At 42.7% G+C, this 23223-nt stretch overlaps 1 protein-coding gene across 2 annotated transcripts in view; it reads left to right on the forward strand.

Annotated features, from left to right (window-relative positions):
- Positions 1-349: 349 nt before the first annotated feature.
- smtnl (smoothelin, like) overlaps positions 350-23223 on the forward strand; it is a 31096-nt gene continuing 8222 nt past the window's right edge. Inside the window, exons 1-3 of one of the 2 annotated variants that reach the window (XM_052078948.1) lie at positions 350-512; positions 762-882; positions 955-1572. In XM_052078948.1, coding sequence (XP_051934908.1) covers positions 994-1572 — 579 coding nt within the window. In that variant the 5' untranslated portion in view covers positions 350-512; positions 762-882; positions 955-993. Of the gene's footprint in view, positions 513-761; positions 1573-23223 lie in introns of both variants that reach the window. The other variant, XM_052078947.1, reaches the window with a different exon arrangement.

Raw genomic sequence — 23223 nt, forward strand, 5'->3', positions numbered from 1 at the left:
TTTAATCCTAGAGTGTGTTTTTTTTTCTACAGGTGTAGCATCAGTAAAGAGCCGAAGACAAGTTTACTTCTTGTGGAACCATTAATCCTTTTTGTTGCTGTTGTTTTCGTTTTTTTTTTAAGTCCAACAAAACCAGAACAGGTGTATTTCTTCATGAGAATCAAACAAAGGAGATGGAAAAAAAATATGACAATTAGAAGAAAACAGAGGCGCTCAGAGGAGGAAAGTCTTTCCAATAGTTTACATAGAACCTATAAAAGAGCACGCCCGCACCCCCCCACCCGCCAACCGCTCTCCCCTCCCCTAAGTTTATGACCCTCCATGCTTCCTCACTCCTCCGCCATCCTCCTCCTCCTCCTTTTTCCCACCCCTTCTGCTCCCTCCTCCAGACAAAAGCAGAGCTCAGCCCGAGCGTTTAAACAAACCAGAACCAGCAGCGCACACACACCCACGCACACACAGACACACGCACAATGCCATACAGCTGTGATGTGTAACAGAATGAGGCTGAGGTAAGTTCACTGCAGCTGTTAGTGAGGATTACCTCATCGCTGTGTTTTATGGGAGTTATGAAACTTACAGAGACTTTATGTGTCTCCTTAAGAAACACATGTTGTGTTCTCTTTGGTGTTGTTTGGGAATTGTGTTGTAAAAAGTGACGTGAACCTCTGAATGGAAGACCCTAATGCAAACCGCATGTACAGGAACCGTTTGCAACAAAGGTCAAGTTTTCTTCTTGTTTCTGTCTTGTATTCTTACAGAGGACAGATCCGGACCTGAAAAGCAGAGTTCTTTGGAGAAGAGCCGACTCATGACAGCGCGGAGGGAGACGTTAACCAGATCAGACTTTGGGCCCTCTCCCTCACCTTGCACCTTCTGCCCGTCATTCCCCTCCCCTGCAGCCATTCCCTCAGAAAAAACAAGCTAGCCAGTAACACTCCAGTTCCTCTCCAGAAGCAACAGCTGACACATTGGAAACGACAACTGGCTGAGATGGGAGACTTGTGTCATCCTCGCGCCTCCAGCCCAGATGGGGAGACGGTGTGTGAGGCTCTGGCTCGTCATGAGTCCACTATGAGGGAGGCCATCCGGGAGATCCATGTGGATGTCAGTGCCTTTAAGTTAGGCGTGGAGCATCGCCTGGAAGACGCGGTCAGCATGAGCGGGACCCTTGGGCGAGCCATGACTCAGCTCCAGCAGGAGAACCGAGAGCTCCGTATTCAGCTGCAAGCTCTAAGCCGACAGGTGGAACTCCTCGGTGGAATGAGCGGTCAATACGGCAAGCACCACTGCAGCGAAAACCAGGAGGGGACCTACGGGAAGGCTGAGTCTCCCTCTCAGAGTGTCATCAAGCCCTGCACTGCAGGGAGTCAGACACAGACCTGCAACGGCCATAGCGGTCACATCGACACCGCAACCACCAATGCAACGCTCTCCTCCTCCCTCAGCTCCAGCAGTCCTCCGGTCGCTTCACGAGTTTCCACCATTGTGACAGGTCCTCTTTCGAGTAGCAGCCCGTCCACCGGCCGCTTCTCCAGTCGAGCAACATTTGCAGTCTCCAGCAAAACCAATGTAAGTGTTTTTGCTGGTGTATGATCACCATTTTTTATCTGGCAAACACTCCACACATTTTTGTCAAAACCACCAAGTGAGTAGCAATGAGCACACCAATAATTTGAGTGCTGTTATGGCAATTTTGGGGCATATTTACAATATGCAGTTAATCAGTACATTTCAAAATCGAGCCCAATTTTCATGCCTTTTGTCCATATCTAACTTCAGAGGCTACTAGTATGTCTAATTGAATTGGAAAACTTTTTCTTTTTTTTGTAACTTGCATCTTTATTATTTTAACAACATATAGGACCATAAAAGTCTGAACATTTGAATGCAAAGGGTTTCGTATATTTCCACCCGTAGTTAGTTTCCACAACAACGTCCATGTATGGCTGTGAAGATCCTTCAACATAAGGAAACAACAAAATAACGTGCAAACATATGTGACAGAAAAAAAGGTGGGAAAAAAAACAAATAAAAAAATAAAATAATATATTGTGATCAACAGTGACAATTGTCCCTTATTTTGGATTTTTATCCGTAATCTACATTGACTTCCTCTGATATGTGGTGTCATTCTCTCATTCATTTGTTTGTTTGCTTTTTATATTCCTTCCATTTTTCCCATCTCGTTTTAAACTTCCCTACTTGGCCCCCAATATGTTTTTTCTTTATTTTTGAGGTCACAGCTACTCTACATTGTTCCATATCCATCTCCAGAGAGCGTACAGTGTTAGTGCCTGTGTGTGGGAACAACTGCTTCATTCCTCTTTGCCATATTTGGACTGACGAACAACAATCGGCTGAATGAGTCTGTGTAATACGGATGAGAATTTATCAAACAATGGCCCATTTCTACTTTCATCCAGTAATTCTAATGCAATTTTTCCAAACTGGGAAAGGGCTGCTTGTGGTGAAGGGGCAGATTGTGAGCGGAGCTGGTGCTGTTTGTGTCGTGGTTGCTTGGATGTGCCAGTGGGGTTGGGAAGCAGCACTCCACGACACTGCTACTATGTCATCCATCAGTCAATGCGTTCTCCTGGGAGGTATGGTTAGGATGGACGTGCGCTTTTTTCAGGCTCGAGGCAAATATATGATTCTAATATAAAGGATCCTTGCTATGATACGTGAGGTTAGTCGTAAACATGACTCCTGTTTATTTCATTCTTAAATACACAAGATGTCAGATTTCGATTCAGGAGCACTAAATTGTGGAGTGTTTTGGGTTTTTCTGTTTCCTTGTCACGCTGCGTTTGTCTGCCTTTTTCCAAGTGGTTTTATCTTCACCTGATAAACAGCTTCCGTCTAAATCTCATGTTATCACGTTGCGCACGCACTCATTCACTAACAGGAAGCCGCATGTGTTTACAGCTTTGCTTATCCCCCCTCTGCTCAGTGACATACAAAAAAATTTAAAACAGGGTTTCTTTTCTTTGTTTTTTACCTTTGTGAATATGAACTTTTTCTCATTTGCCCCACTTTAAATACAATCTAAAAAAAAAGTCAGTGTAAGTTTGACTACGTTTTCCTCCGACAAAAGTAACTGCACACTCTTCTACATATTGGAGGTGTGCTTCATTTGTAATGAAAGCAAATTAATCTTTCTCCTTGTTATTTTAATTAACATTTGGTAACTTCAGATTCCCAGGTACAATATTTGTTTTGTATTTGTGTGGAGACTAAACACCTTGCATAGCTTGGCAAATGAACTAGGAAACTTTCAGAATGAATAGTATTGAGTTTCAGTTGGAATTTTGCACCCAAAGCCCCCCAATTCAAATCTTGGGTTGTAAAATTGGGATGAGTTCAGTCCAAAGGACAAAAGATTTGCGGATAAGACATATAGAGGTAGTAGGCATTTTTATTAAAAGGAGAATGATGCTGTTAAAATAACTTGTTTGTAGAAGTCATGTGGTGGCCCGTTGGGCCAGTGGTTAGCGCGTCAACCTCACAGTACAGAGGTTCAATTCCAGCTCCAGCCTCCCTGTGTGGAGTTTGCATGTTCTCCCCTGCGTGGGTTTTATCCGGGTAGTCCAGTTTCCTTCCATATTGCATGGCAGGCTGGTTGGACACTCAAAAAGTGTTCCTGGGTGTGAGTTTGAGCGCAGATGGTTGTTTGTCTCTGTGTGCCCTGCGATTGGCTAGCAACCGGTTCAGGGTGTCCCCGGCCTACTGCCCGAAGACGGCTGGGATAGGCTCCAGCACCCACCGTGACCCTCGTGAGGATTAAGCAGTTCGGAAAATGGATGGATGGATGAATGTAGAAACACCCTGCGAAAGGTGAAAACCGTGAGGTAGGAATTGCCCCAGCAGGAATTTTCGTGTATGTATAGGTGGGTGTCTTGTCCAGGGAAACCAAGACAACAAGTATTAGAAAAAATGATGAGATTTATTTCAGAAAGAAATTAAAAAAAAAAACAAGGAGAGACACCGTTCACAGATCTGTCAAGGGAGCCTTCTTCCCCTCCGCATTGTGCGCTCTCTTTTTATCTTGTTTTCTTCTCTTTGGGAGGGATTAAGGTCATCACAATCAGCATTTTGAGCAGCTACACACAATTAGTACATGAGCTTATCTGTAAAATAACTGGGCAGCATTCAATTGTACGAACAATTACTTAAATATGTCAAATTCCCATTCCATGGGTACCAGCATGTTAAAATATGTAACCAATATTTATAATTTACATATTTGACACAAAGATTACAACGTTCCACGTATTTACTCAAATGTTCTATTATAAAACCTTGTTTCGGTGGCATAGAAGGCGGCACTCACTTGACTCAGACAGGCGATAGGTTCACTCAGTGACTCTTCTGCTGGAGGTGCTGACGGTGTAGCTGAGGTTTTGAAATTAGAGAAAAACATGGTGATGGCTACGACATTCATCTTGTTGTCTTATCAGTTGAGATAGGTTTAAAGGTTTTTATCAAGTTCAAGTCAACTTTGTTGTCAAATGTGTTACATGTGCAACATACAGCACAGATGAAATTTCTTTCCTCAGGAGAGAGGAGCTGCTGCGGGTACCCGCGCCGCCATCAAAAGAACAGTTAACATAAAATTAAATTAAAAAAATATATATATATATGAGAGAGAGAGAGAGAGAGAGAGAGAGAGAGAGAGAGAGAGAGAGAGAGAGAGAGAGAGAGAGAGAGAGAGAGAGAGTGAAGACTGTCACTTTACCCTTGGTCTGAGCTGTCACTGCATCATTGTGACATGTCTTAAAAACAGCTGACCGGGTGGGGAAACCTTCAAAATAAGGCTCCCCGACCGGGTCAAGGCTTCGAACCAACCTGCCTCCGTTACCATTGAAGCAATATGTCCTTGTTGGACACAACAAAAGGAACGTTTGTAATAAAATGTTGAATTCAGGATCGATAGATTCACTGTCAACGTAGGGTTGGCAAATGAGGTGGCAAGGGATTTGGTAAAAGGGGGTCGCTGCCATTTACCACCCTTAAAATCTGCCAATGCAATTCGCATACGGGGTTATTGCCTAGGATAAACTAAGGATGTTTATCAAGACAGGAGTCATAATTAGGGGGCAATATTTGGATTCATTGTTTTGTTTCACAATTCCCCTTGCCCTTAATAATCGTCTCTTTGTATGGAGTACAACTGTTTTGCCATTGCATTCCTAGTACGTCTAGAGAAGTGTGACAGTTTCAGTTTCACAATAACAACTGACAATCTGGATACTTGAGGCACAACACTTCATTGTTGTCACGTGTCATGTTAACAAGGTGCACAAGCAAATGTCATTCATTTCGCCTCTTAAGGTGACTGTTGCCTCACTGTAGCCTTTTGGTGGCCACATCAGAGGAATGTTATCGGCTGTGAAATCACATGGCCGAAGCAAAACAAAACAAGGGCACCTTTGTTTCCGTGACTCTGCAGGAGATCCCCCTGCTGTCGGTCAAAAGTTGCACCGGGAGTCTGCTGCCATACTGTCGTTGGAATGGTTCGTTTCATTGGGGGGTTTTCTTAACAAGATTGCCACTCTTGCGCTTCCTGTCCGGAAGACGCACGTGCAGTGCACTTGGCTGTTCAGACAGGTCTGGTGGCTTAAAAACATTGACACTTTTACGCACTGACTGCAGCATTCTTTATCATCAATCCAAGGTGAATGTCTTTGTGCCAAAGTGATGTGCACAGGCTTGTTTGTCTCCAGATACCACACAGAAAAAGTTGGAAAAAATGAGAAATTCACAAAAGAAATAACAAATATGTTGTGGATATTTTGAACAAATCTTAAAATATCCAACAGCTAACCAAATCAAGAATGTTGTTTCTTTGGCATGAGTGTACAGTGACATAAAAATGGAATATATCCCTTTTGTGTGTTGAAATCTCTTTGACTGTTTATTTCATTGAGACACAATCATTTTTATTTTTATCTTATTCTTACTTGACTACCGGTATACTAAAAAGCTTAAGTGACTGCTTATGTCGACTTTGACACTGTAACAGTTTAATTCAGTGCAAAATTTAAATAAACATATGAAAATGCTGTCAGGCTATTGAATAGACGGATCTGAAAACCTGGACTCACCCCCACTTACCCATTTTTCATATGCTTATATTTATATTTGATAGTTTATATTTATATTTATTTTAATACTTTTTGTTCTACTTTATCCCTTTCATAATTATGCTTATCTATTCGATCGTTAGTTAAACTATGTGTAATGCTTTTTTTCTTGAAAATGCTATGAATTTTTTTCCCCCAAACAATCTCAATTGATTTCAAGTTTACTATTCTTAAGATTATCCTGTGAACACAACTGATTGCCTCAATCCAAGTTTGAAAGTGTTCAGCAGATGTTAATAGCATCTGGAGTTTCAACTCAACTCAACTGTATTTATAGAGCACTTTAAAACAACCATCGCTCTATACCAGGGGTGTCCAAACTTTTTGCCAAGGGGGCCAGATTTTATGTGGTAAAATGTCGGGGGGGCCGACATTCTTTACATTGAACAACAATATTGTTCAACAAATTTTAGTAAGCCAGTCTGTTTCACATTTCCATTTTTATTTTAATTTCAACAATCTTAAGAATTTCTTTTGGTTCATTTGAAACAGGTGTATCACATGCAACTGCTTATTCACTTGACTTTTTCTTAAACAGGAGTCTCCTGAGTGCAAATTGATTGATTTGAAACATAAAATGTATCACCATGACTTTTCAATAGTCACAAAACCTTTGACTCGAACAACAGGGAAATGAACAAGCAATACACATATCCACAACTGCAAGGATCATTTGAAATATGACATATCAGTCAATATAAACACGGAGTGATGTCTTGTTAACTCGTGAGTGATGCCCTCTAGTGTCTAAATGCTATTACTCATTTAGTGAATGCTATTACTCATTTAGCCACTAGAGAGAAGCAGTACTCTATGAAACATCAATGCAACACGTGCCCCATTGCGCCCAACCTGCGGGCCAGACGGCACTGATTTTATGACAGGGGCCGAGGGCCGGATGAAATTCGACCGCGGGCCGGATTTGGCCCGCGTGCAGGACTTTGGACATGCCTGCTCTATACAAAGTGTTGTACGTGTAGCAAATATCATGTATACAACAATAAAACAACAAATTAATAAAAAATACAGTAGAAAGCACCAAACATTAAGACTATGATCAAGTCTGAGTCATGCCGTGTCAAATGCCAGAGAATACAAATGAGTTTTGAGATGAGTTTTAAAGATGGGCAGCGAGGGGGCTTGCCATATGTTCAGTGGGATGTCTCAATCCAAAGAGAGGCACCAGCAACGGAAAAGGCTCGATCCCCTCTGAGCCTCCGCTTAGTTTTTGGTACTTCTAATAATGTCTGGTCCGTAGACCTGAGACACCAGGTAGGTGTGTAGGAGGGGATGAGCTCAGAGAGGGAAGGTGGCGGGCGTGAGGCCATTTAAAGATTTGAAAACAAATCATAGGATCTTGAAACTAACTCTAAAATGTATCGCAGTGTACACAGTTGTCACAGTATTTTGACTTCTTTTTAAATGTTGCCATCTCCCTTTGAAAAACCTCTCGTTATTCTTTACGACTGTGATTAGATTATGTTGATTACCGTATTTTCCGCACTATAAGGCGCACCTAAAAGCATTCAATGTTCTCAAAATCCGAGGGTGCGCCCTATAATCCGATGCGCTTTATATAAAGCGGCTGTAACTCTCCTTAGAGTCCCCATTGATTTGCTTCTCTGTTAGTGTTCCTATGTCATCTCGTGGTGATTACAAGCAGGAACCAATTGTAACCTTAAAAGGGTTCTGCCCGACACTAATTGACATGTGTCGTCGCCAACACACACTCAAACAGAGAACTACCGGTACTTCATGAGCTCTGCGCCGCCATTATGAAACAAAAATGATATCAAAAGCATAGCTAACTACTGTCTAAACGAAGGAAGAAGGAAACAAGCAAGACTTCTAAAGATATTTAGCGCCTTGTGGATGTGAGCCCACGAGGTTGATGTGCCTTTTTGTTGAATCAATTGTCTTCATAACTTTTGTCTTTCATTTATTGTTTTGGTATGCCATTTGTATTTATATGATCTTTATAAATAAAACTGTATTGTATTCTATTCCCTTTAGTGCATCATCATCTCGTGGATGCATAGCGTAACCGCAGCCACTATTGTAGCTTCTATTCTACGCGCCATTTATAATGCAGTGCGCCCTTTATATGAAGACAGTTTTAAAATAGGCCATTTATTGAAGGTGCGCCTTAAAATCGGAAGATCTTTAGAGTGCAGAAAATACGGTATATTGTAAATCCATTGGTTTTATTTGGTACGGTGGTCCAGCACTAAGTTAGTGTCAGTTACTCTGGCTAATTTCCAAAATCATGCTCTATCCCTCTCCTCACATGAGTTAAGTCAGCTGGGATAGACTGCAGCCCAGCAGTGACCCTGCAAATGAGCAGCTTTACCTAATGGTTCATGTGCGGACTTTCATTTGCAGAACGTCAACCAACCGATCGAAACTCAAGATTAGCTTTCCCAGGTCAGAGGGGAATCTACTGGTCTCAATCAGAATGGAGTTTCGATGCTCTTGATTTATGGTTCAGTACAAGACTTGTATCACATGTTAGATAAGAGCTAATGACATTCTTAGAAGGGAAAGTCGAGCTTGGGGGCAGTAATTATCCATCGTTTAACCATTCAGTCCATCTCTCACAAATATTATACAACTGTCACCCCTGATGCTTATCGACATACACATGCAACATACAACTCGCTTGTCACTAGCTAGTCCAGAAGATGGATTGGTTAAGTTCATGGGACTTTAATGTGCTGATCTCAGTAGAAAGAGAATTATTTACCTGGTCTGGAGAAGATTTGCAGACATAGAGTCGCCAGTATGCGGTCTTTGGACTTAACAACAGGGATTTTAAATGTATCTGTAGACTACGCCAACCGCTCACAATATTTTTGCCAATTCAGATCAGTAAACATCTGGTCAAACCAAGACCTGGAATATTTTCTATGCTTAAAACAAAACAAACAAGGAAAGCAATTTGGATGTGTGTATCAGTGCTGTACATCTTTTTGAGATAATTAGTTTGCCATGCATTTGATTTATAAATGTAAACTTATTTATATATACATTATATATAAATATCAAAACATTCACACACGCGCACTGTCCTGGCGATCATGAATCAGGCTGAAGCACCATGAAGTCGTGGCCCTTCATCGGAGAGAGATGGGCCCTCGGCCCCCCACACACACACACACGCACGCACGCACGCACGCACGCACGCACGCACGCACGCACGCACGCACGCACACAGACACACACACACACACACACACACACACACACACACACACACACACACACACACACACACACACACACACACACATACACACACAAAACGTTCACGCTGCCAACACGTGATTGATTTCTATTCAGTGACTCTCAGTAGGAATGTGAATGGTTGTTTCCAGAATATGTGTGTAGTCTGCCTTTTACACAAAGTTATCTCCAATTACCCACGACCCTTAAGAGGATACTGTAAGTGAAAAAGAAAATAAAATGAATGGATGGGTTTCATAGCTTGGCTTAGTTTCGGCAGCTAAAAAAAATGTTATTTTGTTTGCTATTTTCTATAGCGCTTGTCCTCAATTGGGTTAAGAGTGAGCTGCGCTCCGTCCCATTGGATTTTTGGCAAAGGGTGTTATACGGCGATATATCTCGCTTTCTCTCAAAATGTCGTGTGTCCTGATTTGGGGAAAAACAACTGTAACACTCTAATGGTGTGTGTCATCGACCCAAACTAAATGATAAACAACAACACGTTATGAAGCCTGCAAATAGCGGTTGACACTAGGCTCCAGCTCACCTGTGTCCATAATGAAGACGAGACGGGATTTAAAAAAAAATGGAGGCACGAATTCTGCGATTAACTGCTTCATGGTTTGTGGATAGTTATTATTTTGTAGGCTTTTTACAACCAGAACAAATGTCTCTGGGAGACTCTCATGAGATTGTACTCCAAAGATCTTTTATTATTATTTTTTTAATGAAAGCACATTGGCTATGTTTTAGTCATGGACGGTTCCACTGCTGAGCAGGGAATAAGTAGTCAAGTTATTTATCTCCACAAAAAGCTGAAATCGGACATTTACAAACTGTCTGTAGAGACTCGCCATGTAACTGACAGCTGACCTGGGCCAAAACTCATCACTCTGGTTACTGAGGCCTCGCCTACCCCCTTCTCTCTGAGAATGACCCCTTCCAAACTTTACCCCCTTATGGGACTATATAGTATACACAAATGTGTAAGACGGAACAGGAAAAAGACACACCTACAGCTAATTTTGAGTGTCGATGGGAAAAAAAAGAGTTTGATATTGTGAAAAGTTTGCATCAAATTGAAAAAAGTGCACAGCTGAGAGTAGTGTGGATGTGTGCGTGTGCATGTGTATACAGGGGGGTGATGTGGGGGGGGGCAACAGAGGTATGTGGCTACTCCCTGACTACCCTTGGCTCTCTTAATGACTTCCAGACAATAGGCTGTGTTCCCGTCATTATGGCTGTGGAAACAAGTTAATAACTGACCTGCCGGTGGGACACCTTGAATGCCCTCTGGCACCACTCATGCTAGACAAAATCAATATATCCAGTATTGTGGTGGTCAGCTGCATCAGGAAGTAATATTTCAATTTTATTCACTCACCAGTTTTTTAAATATTCTGCATTTACAAAAGAGTATTCATTTAACAACATAGGATATCCCATTTCGGCTGAACATTCTTCAGCCGAATGGATATTCTTCAGCCGAAATGCATCTCTGGTAAAGTCAGATGAACCCTTTCATGCACCCTGTAACCTGATAGCATGATAAGCTGTCCACTGTAGTAACGGCTGTCCCTGAAAGGGTTAAAGTTACTAACTCAAGCATGACGTGAGACGTTGTTTTTAGTTTGCTTTAGTAGGCACAATAATGCCCTAAAAAAAGTGCATGTCATTTCCATAATACATCACAGATGTGTCACATGGGCCAAGGAAGGCTCCATAAAATTTCCGTGCAAATTAATATAACAGCAATGCTGCATAAAATACAAAGTAGTTTGCGGGTGTAAGTATGAGCGGAATGAAACAGTATCTCCTTCTACACCTTCTGGTTTTCAATCAAGCAGCAAGTCAGACAGGCCTGTTCAGGATTGTTTGATGGAGGTCTGCGCTCTTCTCACTATGAAGGTAAAGGCAGGATTTTCTTCAGTCTTTTTTTTTTTCGTTGCCCGGGCCGACCTAAGATTGTAGCTGGTGAGTGCCTTTAACACTGTTTCTGTTGAGTGGTGCACTGGTCAATTTGAGACGAGAGCAGTGGGGGTAGGGATGAGGTAAGAGTTGGGATATGACCCCTTCAGTAAATGTAGCTGGCAAAGACTGTGAGGAAACTGACCAAAAAATGTGTTTATTTACACTATTTAAATACAATAAATGGAACAAGAAAAATAAAAAAAACATCCATCCTTAGGAAGCTTGTCCTAATTTGTCTCGGGTGAGTTGAAGCCCATCCCAGCTGACTTTGAGAAAGAGGCGGGGCAAACCCTGAACTGTTGCACTCAAAAAACATTCTGGATTGTTCTGTACAAAACAACCCAACCCAGAAAATTGCGTAATATTGAGCCATGTGGTGAGTCAGTCCATTTAGACCCGATGTGGTTTATTTTTGACCGAACTGGCTTCAGAGATTGGACACTTTGTCTTGTATGTTAGTAAAATTGCAAACTTCTGTGCAGATCATAATCATTACATTTGTCTTACAGATGTAAAAAGAGGCGGCCCGGTAGTCCAGTGGTTAGCACGTCGGCTTCACAGTGCAGAGGTACCGGGTTCGATTCCAGCTTAGGCCTCCCTGCGTGGAGTTTGCATGTTCTCCCCGGGCCAGCGTGGGTTTTCTCCGGGTGCTCCGGTTTCCTCCCACATTCCAAAAACATGCGTGGCAGGCTGATTGAACACTCTAAATCCCTCTTCCTCAACTGGCGGACCGCGATCCACGACCGGACCGCCGACCTCCTCTGTCCGGACCGCCGACCTCCTCTGTCGGGGCCTCCTCTGTCCGCACCCTCGGCAAATTGTATAAAATAATAAATTATAAAGTGATTTTTACGTTATACATTTTCTATTTTTGGACTATAATCTGCGCATTACCGCGATCGCTTGTTAAAATTATCCGTTGTATTATTTGCGTGCACGAACAGATGTATTGCAGAGGACGCAGCAGCGCGACTCTGTGTGTGTACAATGTTTGACGAACTGGAGACGGGGGCATGAAGGTGATAACGATGCGCTGATTGGCTCCTCTGAACTTAAGGTGTGCCCATACAACAGCGTCACGCATTCAAAATGGACGCCACAGTGTGCTCACAGCTTCAGCACAGGAGAGCCACACACAGACAATTAGACAAGACAAATCGCGGGACGTTTCGATTGTTTGCAGTTTTGCTCCCGTCTACCCGGGGATCTTTGCAGCTGTTTAACAGCAGAACACCGCAACATGTTAAATGAACATCCCAATGGCGTCCTGAAATAATATTAGCATGCCTCAGACATTGCATTCACCTTTAGTGGAAGAACAGCACTGCACATTCTTGTGCTCCCTTGTGTCAGTATTTAAAATGGTTCTTAACTCCTCTTCTGATATATTTTTCAATGACTTCAGAGGGGATGTGAAAAGGGGAATTGTACAAATGAAAATAATATTTTTGTTTTCATTTTTAGTATTTATTTTGGTAAAATGAATATTTTGTTTTGCTTTTGTTAAATTAAGGGAAAATTACAACTACTGTTTAACAAAGTTAAAATGAAAATGTCTTATTTCCCTAAAAGGGCTATTTCTATTATTAAGCAGGCACAACTTAACAAAATAAAAGAGTTCCTCTGCCTCAACACAATACCTTTCATTATTTGCTGTGTACTGGCAAAGTGAATAATTGTTATTTTCATGCACCCCATTATTGGTTGCTTGTGAGGAGTGTTGATTTGTATAAGCTTGGCTAGACCATACTAAATGGGCATATAGCCCTGCTCCCCATGACCACCGTGCATGGGACCGGACCTTGGTCTTATAAAAAAAAAAAGTGGACCGACAGCATTTCTAGTTGAGGACCACTGCTCTAAATTGTCCCTAGGTGTGAGTGTGAGTGCGAATGGTTATTCGTTTCTGTGTGCCCTGCGATTGGCTGGCAACTGATTCAGGGTGTCCCCCGCCTACTGCCCGAAGACAGCTGGGATAGGCTCCAGCACCCCCCGCGACCCTAGTGAGGATCAAGCGGCTCGGAAGACGAATGTAAAAAGATATCACTCATTGATTCCAGATGGTAGCCTGCTATAGAATGAACTATAATTCTGATTAGACTTGTGACTGTGCATCTTGTCCGATTTTAATGTGTTTGGCCGAAGGGCTGACGTAATACCGGCTGATGTGATGTCAGCACACACCGTGGCCCTGACAACAATGTCCTCTCCAGCTGAGTGCATGAAAAATAGCTTAATCAAGTGGCTCCACATCAGGCCTCAGGTTGTGAAGTGGGGGGTACACGTAAAGCGAGCATGAAAACAACTTTGAGAGGCGTTGACAAGTGAGCTCACCTGCTGTGGTTTTTGGCAAGCATGAAGATTTCGTAAACGTGTGGTGAGAAAGAGCATCAACTCCGCTGGAAATTAATGAGTGCCTCAGCGAGGTTGTACTCGGGTTGTGTTCGTGACTTTTGGGGCTGGGTGGACTGAATATAACCTGGATTCATTTTGCTGCGGCAAGCTGGAACTTCTTCCATCTGAAAGGCAGACTGCATGATGGACTGGTCACCGGGCAATCACACGGTCAATCATAGAGACAGACAGCCTCCAGCTGAACCCACACTGTGAATTGCTGATGCCATGACTGATTCACCACATGATTCAAATAACCATATTCAAATTATTTTTCCTCCCATACGTCTCATGGCAAACCCAAAACACAAGAAATTGGATAACCTCATTAGTGCGAGAAATAGTCTGCTTCACAATTGTGAGGTTCTGGTTTTGGCCTGAGCCAAGATGTGTGAATATGCATGTGTATGGTTGTTGGTTTATATACTGTATGCAATATATATGGCCTGTCAACCAGCCCAGGGTGTCCCCTGCTTCTCACCAAACCCATCTGTTGCGGCTCATGCCCATCCATCCATTTTAAACACTGCTTGTCCTCAATCAAGTTGCAGGGGAGCCTATCGCTGCCTACTCTAGACTGGTTGCAAGATCATTGCAGTGCGGTCAAGCTAACTCATGACTTATAAGGTAAAGTGGTATAGAAAATGGCGAGATGGCTAGATGGATATGTCGGATGCCAACCACCCAGGCCAAATGCACAAACATGCATTCAAATCTCAGTGCAAGTGGGCACATGGATTTGGGGGTGCTGTGGGAGGAAAAACGAAGTCCCTTTAGAGACCCTCTGTGTCAGTGCCGCAAATTGAAAATGCTAGTTTCAAGTTCTACTGTCATTCAAGGGTCCCCATACAGTATTTTCTGCACTTAAGGTGCTTCGGAGTAAAAGGCACACCTTCAATGCATGGCCTACTTTAAAAGTGTTCATATATAGGGCGCACTGCATTATACGGCGCATAGAAGAGAAGCTACAATAGTGGCTGCAGTCGTGTTATGCATCCACTAGATGGAGCTATTTTAAAGGGAATATAATACAATACAATACGGCTTTTTGCTTTCTGTAACAAGGCACTTTACAAAATATTTAAGATACTACGTCCAAGAAATTGATCCATATATAAGGCGTATCGGATTATAAGGAGCACCACTGTCGGTTTTTGAGTAGTCGACTGGTTAGCGCGTTGGCCTCACAGTGCACAGGGGCAGGGATCGATTCTGGCTCCAGCACGCCCTGTGACTCCTATGAGGATACGCGGATCACTAAATGGATGAATGGATGGATAATCTAAATTAACCGTGTTTTAACGTCTCCACCAAATTCACTCAAGTGTGAATAAAAAATTCACGGGGTATAAAAAAAATGTTCACCAAGTTTATGCACACTGCTATAGGACTATTGTTCAAAGGTGTGTTTTGAATGTGTTTTGATTGGATTGAACTAAATCAGGCTCAAGGTTAAATCAGGGTTCAACTTAATGTGTTTGGTAATGCTACTACAGGTTTTTTCCCGTATTCAGGAGGGTCCACATTTGTCATAGTTTCCTGACCTCTCATCGAGCATGTCAAACTCCCCCTCAGCTTACTGCATCACTGCCAGGAACTGAGAATCACAGAGTGAAGGCTGGAAGGAGGAAGGTGGGCTGCCAAGATAGCATAGATAGGGGAGTTACACTCTATTGTTGCCATATGTTGTAGATAATGTGTACTTGTAGGGAGAACTGGAGTGGAAAAATCAACAGAGAACCATTAGTTTTGCACACAACTGGAACTGACCGACAGTACAACATTTGTGAATGAATAGTCAACTATTTCTCACAATTTCACCACAGAGAAGAGCTGTTTGGAGAACTTCAGTTTTCATAGTGTGACATTACACTGAACTGTATTTTTGAAGCCCCAATTTACAAAAGAAAGACTCCTAAAGGATAGAGCTACAACAGATGCAAGCACTTTTGCTGACAGAGGCTTGGACAAACTCGAATGAATAAACCCTGAACGGAACCATTTAGTGTGAAACAGTCTTTGATCAGAAAGAAGAATGGGGAAAGGGGGAAAAAAGGCACAGAAAGCAACATTTTTAAAGTTTCAGGATATAATAGTGACGCAGTAATTAAATTTACATATCTGTAATGTAATTATAACGATAAAAATAGCAGCGTGATTAGCGATAAGGCAGCAGAGCTAAAAAAAAAAGTCGATATTTCTGAACAGCATATCACCTTCAACTTATAGTTACATTAGCGGGTGAGAAGAATTTGGCACATTATGAGGAATCCCTCATCAGTCTCAGCGTATGCCAGCATAGTTTGGAGATGATTCACAACAAGCCTGAGCTGGCCCTAACGATGAGCTCTATCAAAAGAGCAGCTTCAAGTCTCTCATTAAATATGACATTTTTGAAGCTCTGCAGAGCATTCTCCACAGTTTAAATATACATTCTGTACGAGAGCACATATGAAACACGAGTAATAATAATTTTTGCTACAAGACTGCACAGCAAGAAGGCTTCTCCTTTACCAACATAAACATCTATAGGCAGGAAGCTCTGTGCGCTAAAGTCCAAGTTTATATATCTAGCACATATTTTCCATCTCAATGCAAAGTGTTGCTTGAGTCATTTTCCTACAAGAAGTTCTAGGGAGTGTGAACGTACTTTTAAAAAAAATGGTTAAAGAGTGTTGGATTCCTTTTTACATTCTCGGAAGGAGATTAAGAGACCACGTCCTCATTTCCCTTACGTGTTAGTTTTACAGGAGTGTGTATATGTGTGTGTGGGGGGGGGGGGGGGTAGTGGATTGCTTGCTTGCGTGCGTGCGTAATTTTCTTTATTGGGGGGCAAAATTCAGCTTTTCTTTAGCTTGTTTTCTTTAAAAAAACAATTATTGATGATGTGGAAAACGATCCCAACTGAGTTTTTTGATCCGTTGCACCACTAAGTGGTCGGCACCACAAAACTCAAGCAAGTTCCATGTTAATTTAAATAAGCACAGAATAGATCTGGTTTAATATTGTAAAAGTCATCAACAAGTCGAGTGTGTGGCAGAAAAAGGGTGAAAACAGGTGATGATGACACGCTATTCTTGCAAATGAAGAGCAGCCAGCAAATAGTAATGTTAGAGCTTCTGATTCACTGGCTGCTTGCGACGTCAACGGCAGTTGCACGGAACAATAATGGGCGTCCAAATATTTCTAATCCACATATCCTCGCGAACAACCATTCCTAATCAAACTCACGTCTAGAGACAAGTTAGAGTGTTCCATTGAATGATGGCCACTGAATAATGGCCATGTATTAATTTATTAACTTAATGATTGTCACGTTGTGCCCGAAGCGATGGAATTATTGCTTCGTGCACAACAAAAAAAGGAAGTGGATCCCCGAAATAGCAGACACAGAAAGATGTTTGTCAGACAAAAATTAGATTTAATATAAACACAAAATACCGTCTAGGCGAAACAAACAGAAGACACTGGTCAAAATAAGGACCAAGAATGAATAAGGATGTAACAGAAAATGCTTGCGGAAAAACAGCAAGGAAACTGATTTGGCAACTCTAGAATTTCACACGAGCGGATAAGACTGCACGCACTAACAGTCAATCGATTTAAAGATAATAATTTTCTCGAGAAGGACTCGGCGAGAGTAATGGCACGGCGTAGAATACTCCGGCAGTGAGTAGACTGCCAGAGCGTCCAAATAAAGGCTGAGTAATTAATCACCAGTGGGTGACAGGTGTGCAAGCGGCAGGCAAAACAAACAGAAGACGCTGGTCAAAATAAGGACCAGGAATGAATAAGGATGTAACAGAAAACGCTTGCGGAAAAACAGCAAGGAAAATGATTTGGCAACTCTAGAATTTCACACGAGCGGATAAGACTGCACGCAATAACAGTCAATCGATTTAAAGATAATAATTTACTCGAGAAGGACTCGGCGAGAGTAATGGCACGGCGTAGAATACTCCGGCAGTGAGTAGACTGCCAGAGTGTCCAAATAAAGGCTGAGTAATTAATCACCAGTGGGTGACAGGTGTGCAAGCGGCAGGCAAAAAGCCTGCCCCCTGCTGGCAAACACGGGACGTGACAATGATGCGCCCTTCCGATAAAATCAGAAATACATGAAATGATGCATACAAATACATGTCCTGTCACCTTATTTTTAGCCTGTCCAGGATCATCGTTGCAAACTTCGCAATATGTTTGCAGCCTCCTTTGCCATGTATTTCTAAACACAAATACACACACATACTAAGGGTGTGGAAAATAATCGATATTAATCGATACATCGATGCGCACGTCCGCGATCCGAGTGCATCGGCTCATTCACTGGGTACGACGCGATTGACGGGTGAAATCGCGATTCATCACGATGCATTGATGGGTATCGGTAAAATCCGATTCAATCGCCGTTTTATTCATGTTAAACGTCACATATCTGCCCTTTCCTAGGCGCAATGAATGCACCATCATTGCTTTGCGTTTTGTGTTGAATACGGACGGTAGCCGTGCGTCGCATACAGTCCAGTACACAACGAGCGAAACATTATGGAAGTTAGCGCACGCAGCAGCAAGGAAACTACTATATTTAATGCAGCCGCAACATTCAAATCTTATGTTTGGAAATACTACGGCTTCGAAAAGAAAGACGGAAAGCTTGATAAAACCTCCGTAATTTGCAAGGAATGTCGCACTAAGAAGCCATACAACGGCAGCACCACAAATATGCAGACCCACTTAAAACGATGGCACCAGATCACCGACAAGTTTCCCTCCCGCTTCCCCGCCCAGTTCCTCGTCGGACACCGGAGAAACTCTTGGTAAACCAGGTCAGGATCAGAAAAAAATTGCCTCTTATTTTGGGAGTCCCCTTGCAACTCACTGTGACCGCGCAATGGCTATAACTAAGGCCACTGCTTATTTCATATGCAAAGACCTCCAGCCTTAGCGTGGTGGACAACGAGGGTTTCAGACAGCTCGTGCACGTTTTGGAACCCAGGTATAAAATACCAGACAGGTCTGTGTTCACTTACAAACATATTCCCGATGTGTACAACAAAGTGAGAAGTGAGATTACTGTGTCGCTGAACAGTGCGCAAAGAGTTGCACTTACAGTGGATGGGTGGACATCTTGCGCTATAGATTCATATATATATATATATATATATATATATATATATATATATATATATATATATATATATATATATATATATATAATATATATATATGAATATTTCATATAAGACACTCAGTGAGAGTCTGTTTGTGTTTACACTATAGCAACAGCTGTGAATAAGTTGTTTTACAAGTTCTACTCTTTATAAGGAATAAAGTGGTATCCTTTTTGTAATACCATACTGAATTCCATCTTTTTAAAAGCTTTTTTTCTTTGCTTATTTGCATCATGTTTAATTGCACAATATCGCAACAAATTGCATTGTATCGTATCGGATCGCATTGATTTGAACTTAATGTGTATCGAATCGTATCGCATCGTGACGACGGTGAAACGTATCGCATCGTATCGCCAGAAAATTCCATGTATCGTTTAAGTATCGCATCGCTGGCAGTGGATCGTGATGTGTATCGAGTCGTCCTCAGTGCTGAGATTCACATCCCTAACACATACTGTATATTAGAAATGGCTTAAATGGCTCTGTAAAACCAGTATTAGGAACTGTTTTCCTATCAAGGTCTGTATAAACATACATATATATGCACACACACATATGCACACGTACGTGCACGCACACACACCCAAAGCGTTATTGTTTAATTATATGTGCACTGCAATTGGCTGGGTGTACAGCTGGGATAGGTTTCAGCTCACCCAGAACCATAATGAGGAGGATAGGCACTACAGTATATATTGATGGATGACACATGTTGGCTGACATGTTGATTACCACTTAAGTAGATGTAGTTGTGATTTCTAAATTTCCATCAGCAAGTAGCCTTGATCATCAAATCCCACATCAGCCGCTCCCAGCCCCCATGCTTCCATGGAGACACCTGTGACAGCTAAACAATATCCTCTGACTAAACAGGATGTGGCACTCACCAATGCACACTCATACCGCATGTTTAAACAGAAGGGCTTCCCAGTGCAAGTGATTCTGTAGCGACAACCACTATTGTGAGTTTTGCAATCAGTCTTCTAACTGTTTGGTCCAAACTGGAGATACACTGAAAGGGATGGCTGATTGATGAATATAGTTGAATGAACACTAACGCTAGGTCTGATGTTTCATACTGGTAATTACTGTTTAGTATGCCCATTGTACTTTCACCGTAGTAGAAAATAGTCAAACCGATAGAGTCTTCATATTTTGGGGGTGAGAGAGAAGTGCTTAGGGTTATTTGCATCCATCCATCCATCCATTTTCTACCGCTTGTTAGAGGTGGGGTCATGCAGGCAATCGCTTCAACAGGGAAGGCCTCTCAGCCACTTCTTCCAGCTCGTCCCAGGATCCCAAGGCGTTCTCAGGCCAGCAGAAGACATAGTCTCTCCAGCATGTCCTGGGGTCATCCCCGGGGCCTCCTGTCAGTGGGACATGCCCGGAACACCTCACCAGGGAGGCATCCAGAAGACATCCTAATCAGATGCCCAAGCCACCTCACCTGACCCATCTCGACGTGGAGGAGAAGTGGCTCGACTCTGACAATCCCTGTTCTCCAGCACCCTGAATAGATCTTACCAGGGAGGCCACTCCCCCTTCTTAAAAAGAGGGACCACGACACCAGTCTGCCAATCCAGAGGCACTCTACCCGACGACCAAGCAATGTTGCAGAAGCATGTCAACCAGGACAGCCCCACAATATCCAAAGCCTTGAGGGACACCGGGCAGATCTTTGCCACAGAGAAGCTTTTTAAAGACCTTGGTGACTTCAACCCCACAGATGGGAGAGCCCACCTCAGAGTCCCCAGACTCCGCTTCCTCTAAGGATGGTGTATTGGCGGAATTCAAGAAGTAGAGTGGCCACTGAAGCTGCGTTCCACTTACAGGTGATAGTTGAAACTTCTTCTGAAAGTGGATTCTGGCAGACGCTCCGAACACACCCTCAAAATACGTTAGAGTCTGTCAGGTCGGACCGCCATCTTCTTCCACCATCGGAGCCAACTCACCACCAGGTGGAGACCAATTGACAGCTCCGCCCCACTCTTCATCTGAGTTTCCAAAACACAAGGCTGCAAAACTATGATAAGACCTCAAAGTCAATCATAGATTTAGTGTCCTGGTGCCAAGTCCACTTATGGACATCCTTATGTTTGAACATGGTGTTTGAACATGTACAATTAACAGAAGTCCAATAACAAAGCACAACTCCAGTTCTGATCAGAGGGCCGTTCATCCCAATCACCCCCTTCCAGGTGTCGCTGTGATTGCCCATGTGAGCATTTGGGTACTCTGAACTGCTGCAGAGGCACAAACAACAGTCATGACCCATCCCCCCATCCGAAGGCCAAGGGAAGCTCCCCTCTCGTCCACCGGGTGTGTACAAACACTGAGGTGAGGGGCAATCAGTCTGTCTGCCCACACCTGCTCTGCGCCTCTCACCGTTGGCAACTCCAAAGTGGAAGAGTCCAACACCTCTCAAGAGAGCTGGTCGTGTGTGGAGGCAAGTCCAACTATGTCAAGTCGGAATTTCACTGCCTCACACACCAGCTCGGGCTCCTTCCTTGCAAGAGAGGGGACATTCCATGTCTCGAGAGTTAGCTTCTACATCTGGGGGATCGGACCGACAAAGGTCCCCACCTTTGATCAGCGCCTAATTCACTTAGCACCCGACTCCTTTGGCCCCTCGCATCGGTGGTGAGGCCATGGGGAGGAGCACCCACATTGCCTCTTCGGGCAAGCTTCCGAATACTGTATAGAATACCTTCATGGACACACTTCAGTCTAGTCACAGACTACCACAATCATTTCAAATGTTGGGTGAATGGGGTTATTGCTTGTAATGGAGGACGATGCCAGTCTATTTTGGGGCCATCTTGATGTGACAAGTGCTACTTTTAGCTACTTATCAACAGAAGGCAGAGTCTTGCATGTGTCAGTAAAGAGTAACATGACTGGTTCCTAAACAGAAGATTCCAGTGCAAAGCAGTTGTTGATTGTTAACAAAACTCAAGAAAGTTCCGCGTTCATTTAAATAAGCACAGAGTACAGCTAAATGCCACCATAATGCAAATGTTGGATTGACCTCAGTCATTGTAATTCTTCAGCTAAACCAATGACAAAACACAAATTCCATCAAAACATTAGTTAAGGGGGAAGAGAAAAAAGACCTTTTCACATTTGCCTAATCAGAGGCGTTTAATTACATTTTCGTTCGAATATAACTACTAACCAAATGAACGTTGGATATATCATTTGAATTGAAAGAGATTGCATCATGTCATAATTTCGGAACGTTGTTTGTAGTAGCAATAAAAAAAGGTGTGTGTGGGGGTGAAATTGATTTTAAAGTATGATGTTCATTAATCTTAATGCAAAACAGAAAATAAATCAAAAGTGATTAAACATTTGCATTCAGGTTTGGAGGAATCTTTTAAGTACTTACTGACATATTTTTTTGACATGACATGAAATATACAGAGAACAAAGAGTAGGACGAAATACTTTTTTTTAAAACTTCCTACTCCATTTTGAACATGTAAACTGTGCTTAACGATGACTATAGATGTGCTTTCTCTTCTCTTTAATGTTCGTTTTAACTTTCCATTCTAATCTTTCACTTACTTGCTCATATGTTCAATAAACAAACAAACAAGAAAAGATCAAAGATAGATGAATAGTGTTTCCACAGGGGTAGGGAAATTCACAAGCATTGCAAAACATTTCCCTAGCTGAAGACATCCACTCTCTATTATCTTTTCAAAAATAGATTGCTTATACCCACTCTACTGACATCATCGTGACAATTCCCACACTCATGAGAGCAGAGTGTTGCTGTGTGATGGGCGTGGCCTGACCTCAGGTATCCTGTCAGTCGTGTGTGCCGTGTGAAGTGTTGCAGAGTGTTCTGCAGGCAAATCACAAGTGCAGATAATGGAGAGAGTTGACAGGAACTGAAGCAGCCTAGCAATTGTGTTTCCATTCTCTGATTTTAGGGAAGCTCCCCTTCCCACAGAACAGAGATTCAACAATTTGTCTCCTTCCTCCTTCTTGATAGTCAGGTGTTTCCACTTTACAACCACGTGCCTCTGTCTCATTTAGAGATATTCATTTGTGTTTCCCATGTCGGTGTCGATGATAGCATGTTCAGTAGTTATGCGGCTCTGCATTTCCCCTTCTTACTACTCGCAGACAACCTAAATAGCATGAGCCTGCTTCAATGCACAGGCTCCGTGATTCTACACATGGTGACACCGCAAACCAAGTGGTGAAATGGCCCGGTGATTTCCGCCAAACACATTCAGCTCCACTCTGACAATTTGAAACGGCAGCAGCCGTTCACTGACTTTCATCACGGCTACTTGTGATTTTAGCCC

The sequence above is a fragment of the Hippocampus zosterae genome, chromosome 10 (genome assembly GCF_025434085.1).
Source record: "Hippocampus zosterae strain Florida chromosome 10, ASM2543408v3, whole genome shotgun sequence".
Taxonomy (NCBI): domain Eukaryota; kingdom Metazoa; phylum Chordata; class Actinopteri; order Syngnathiformes; family Syngnathidae; genus Hippocampus; species Hippocampus zosterae.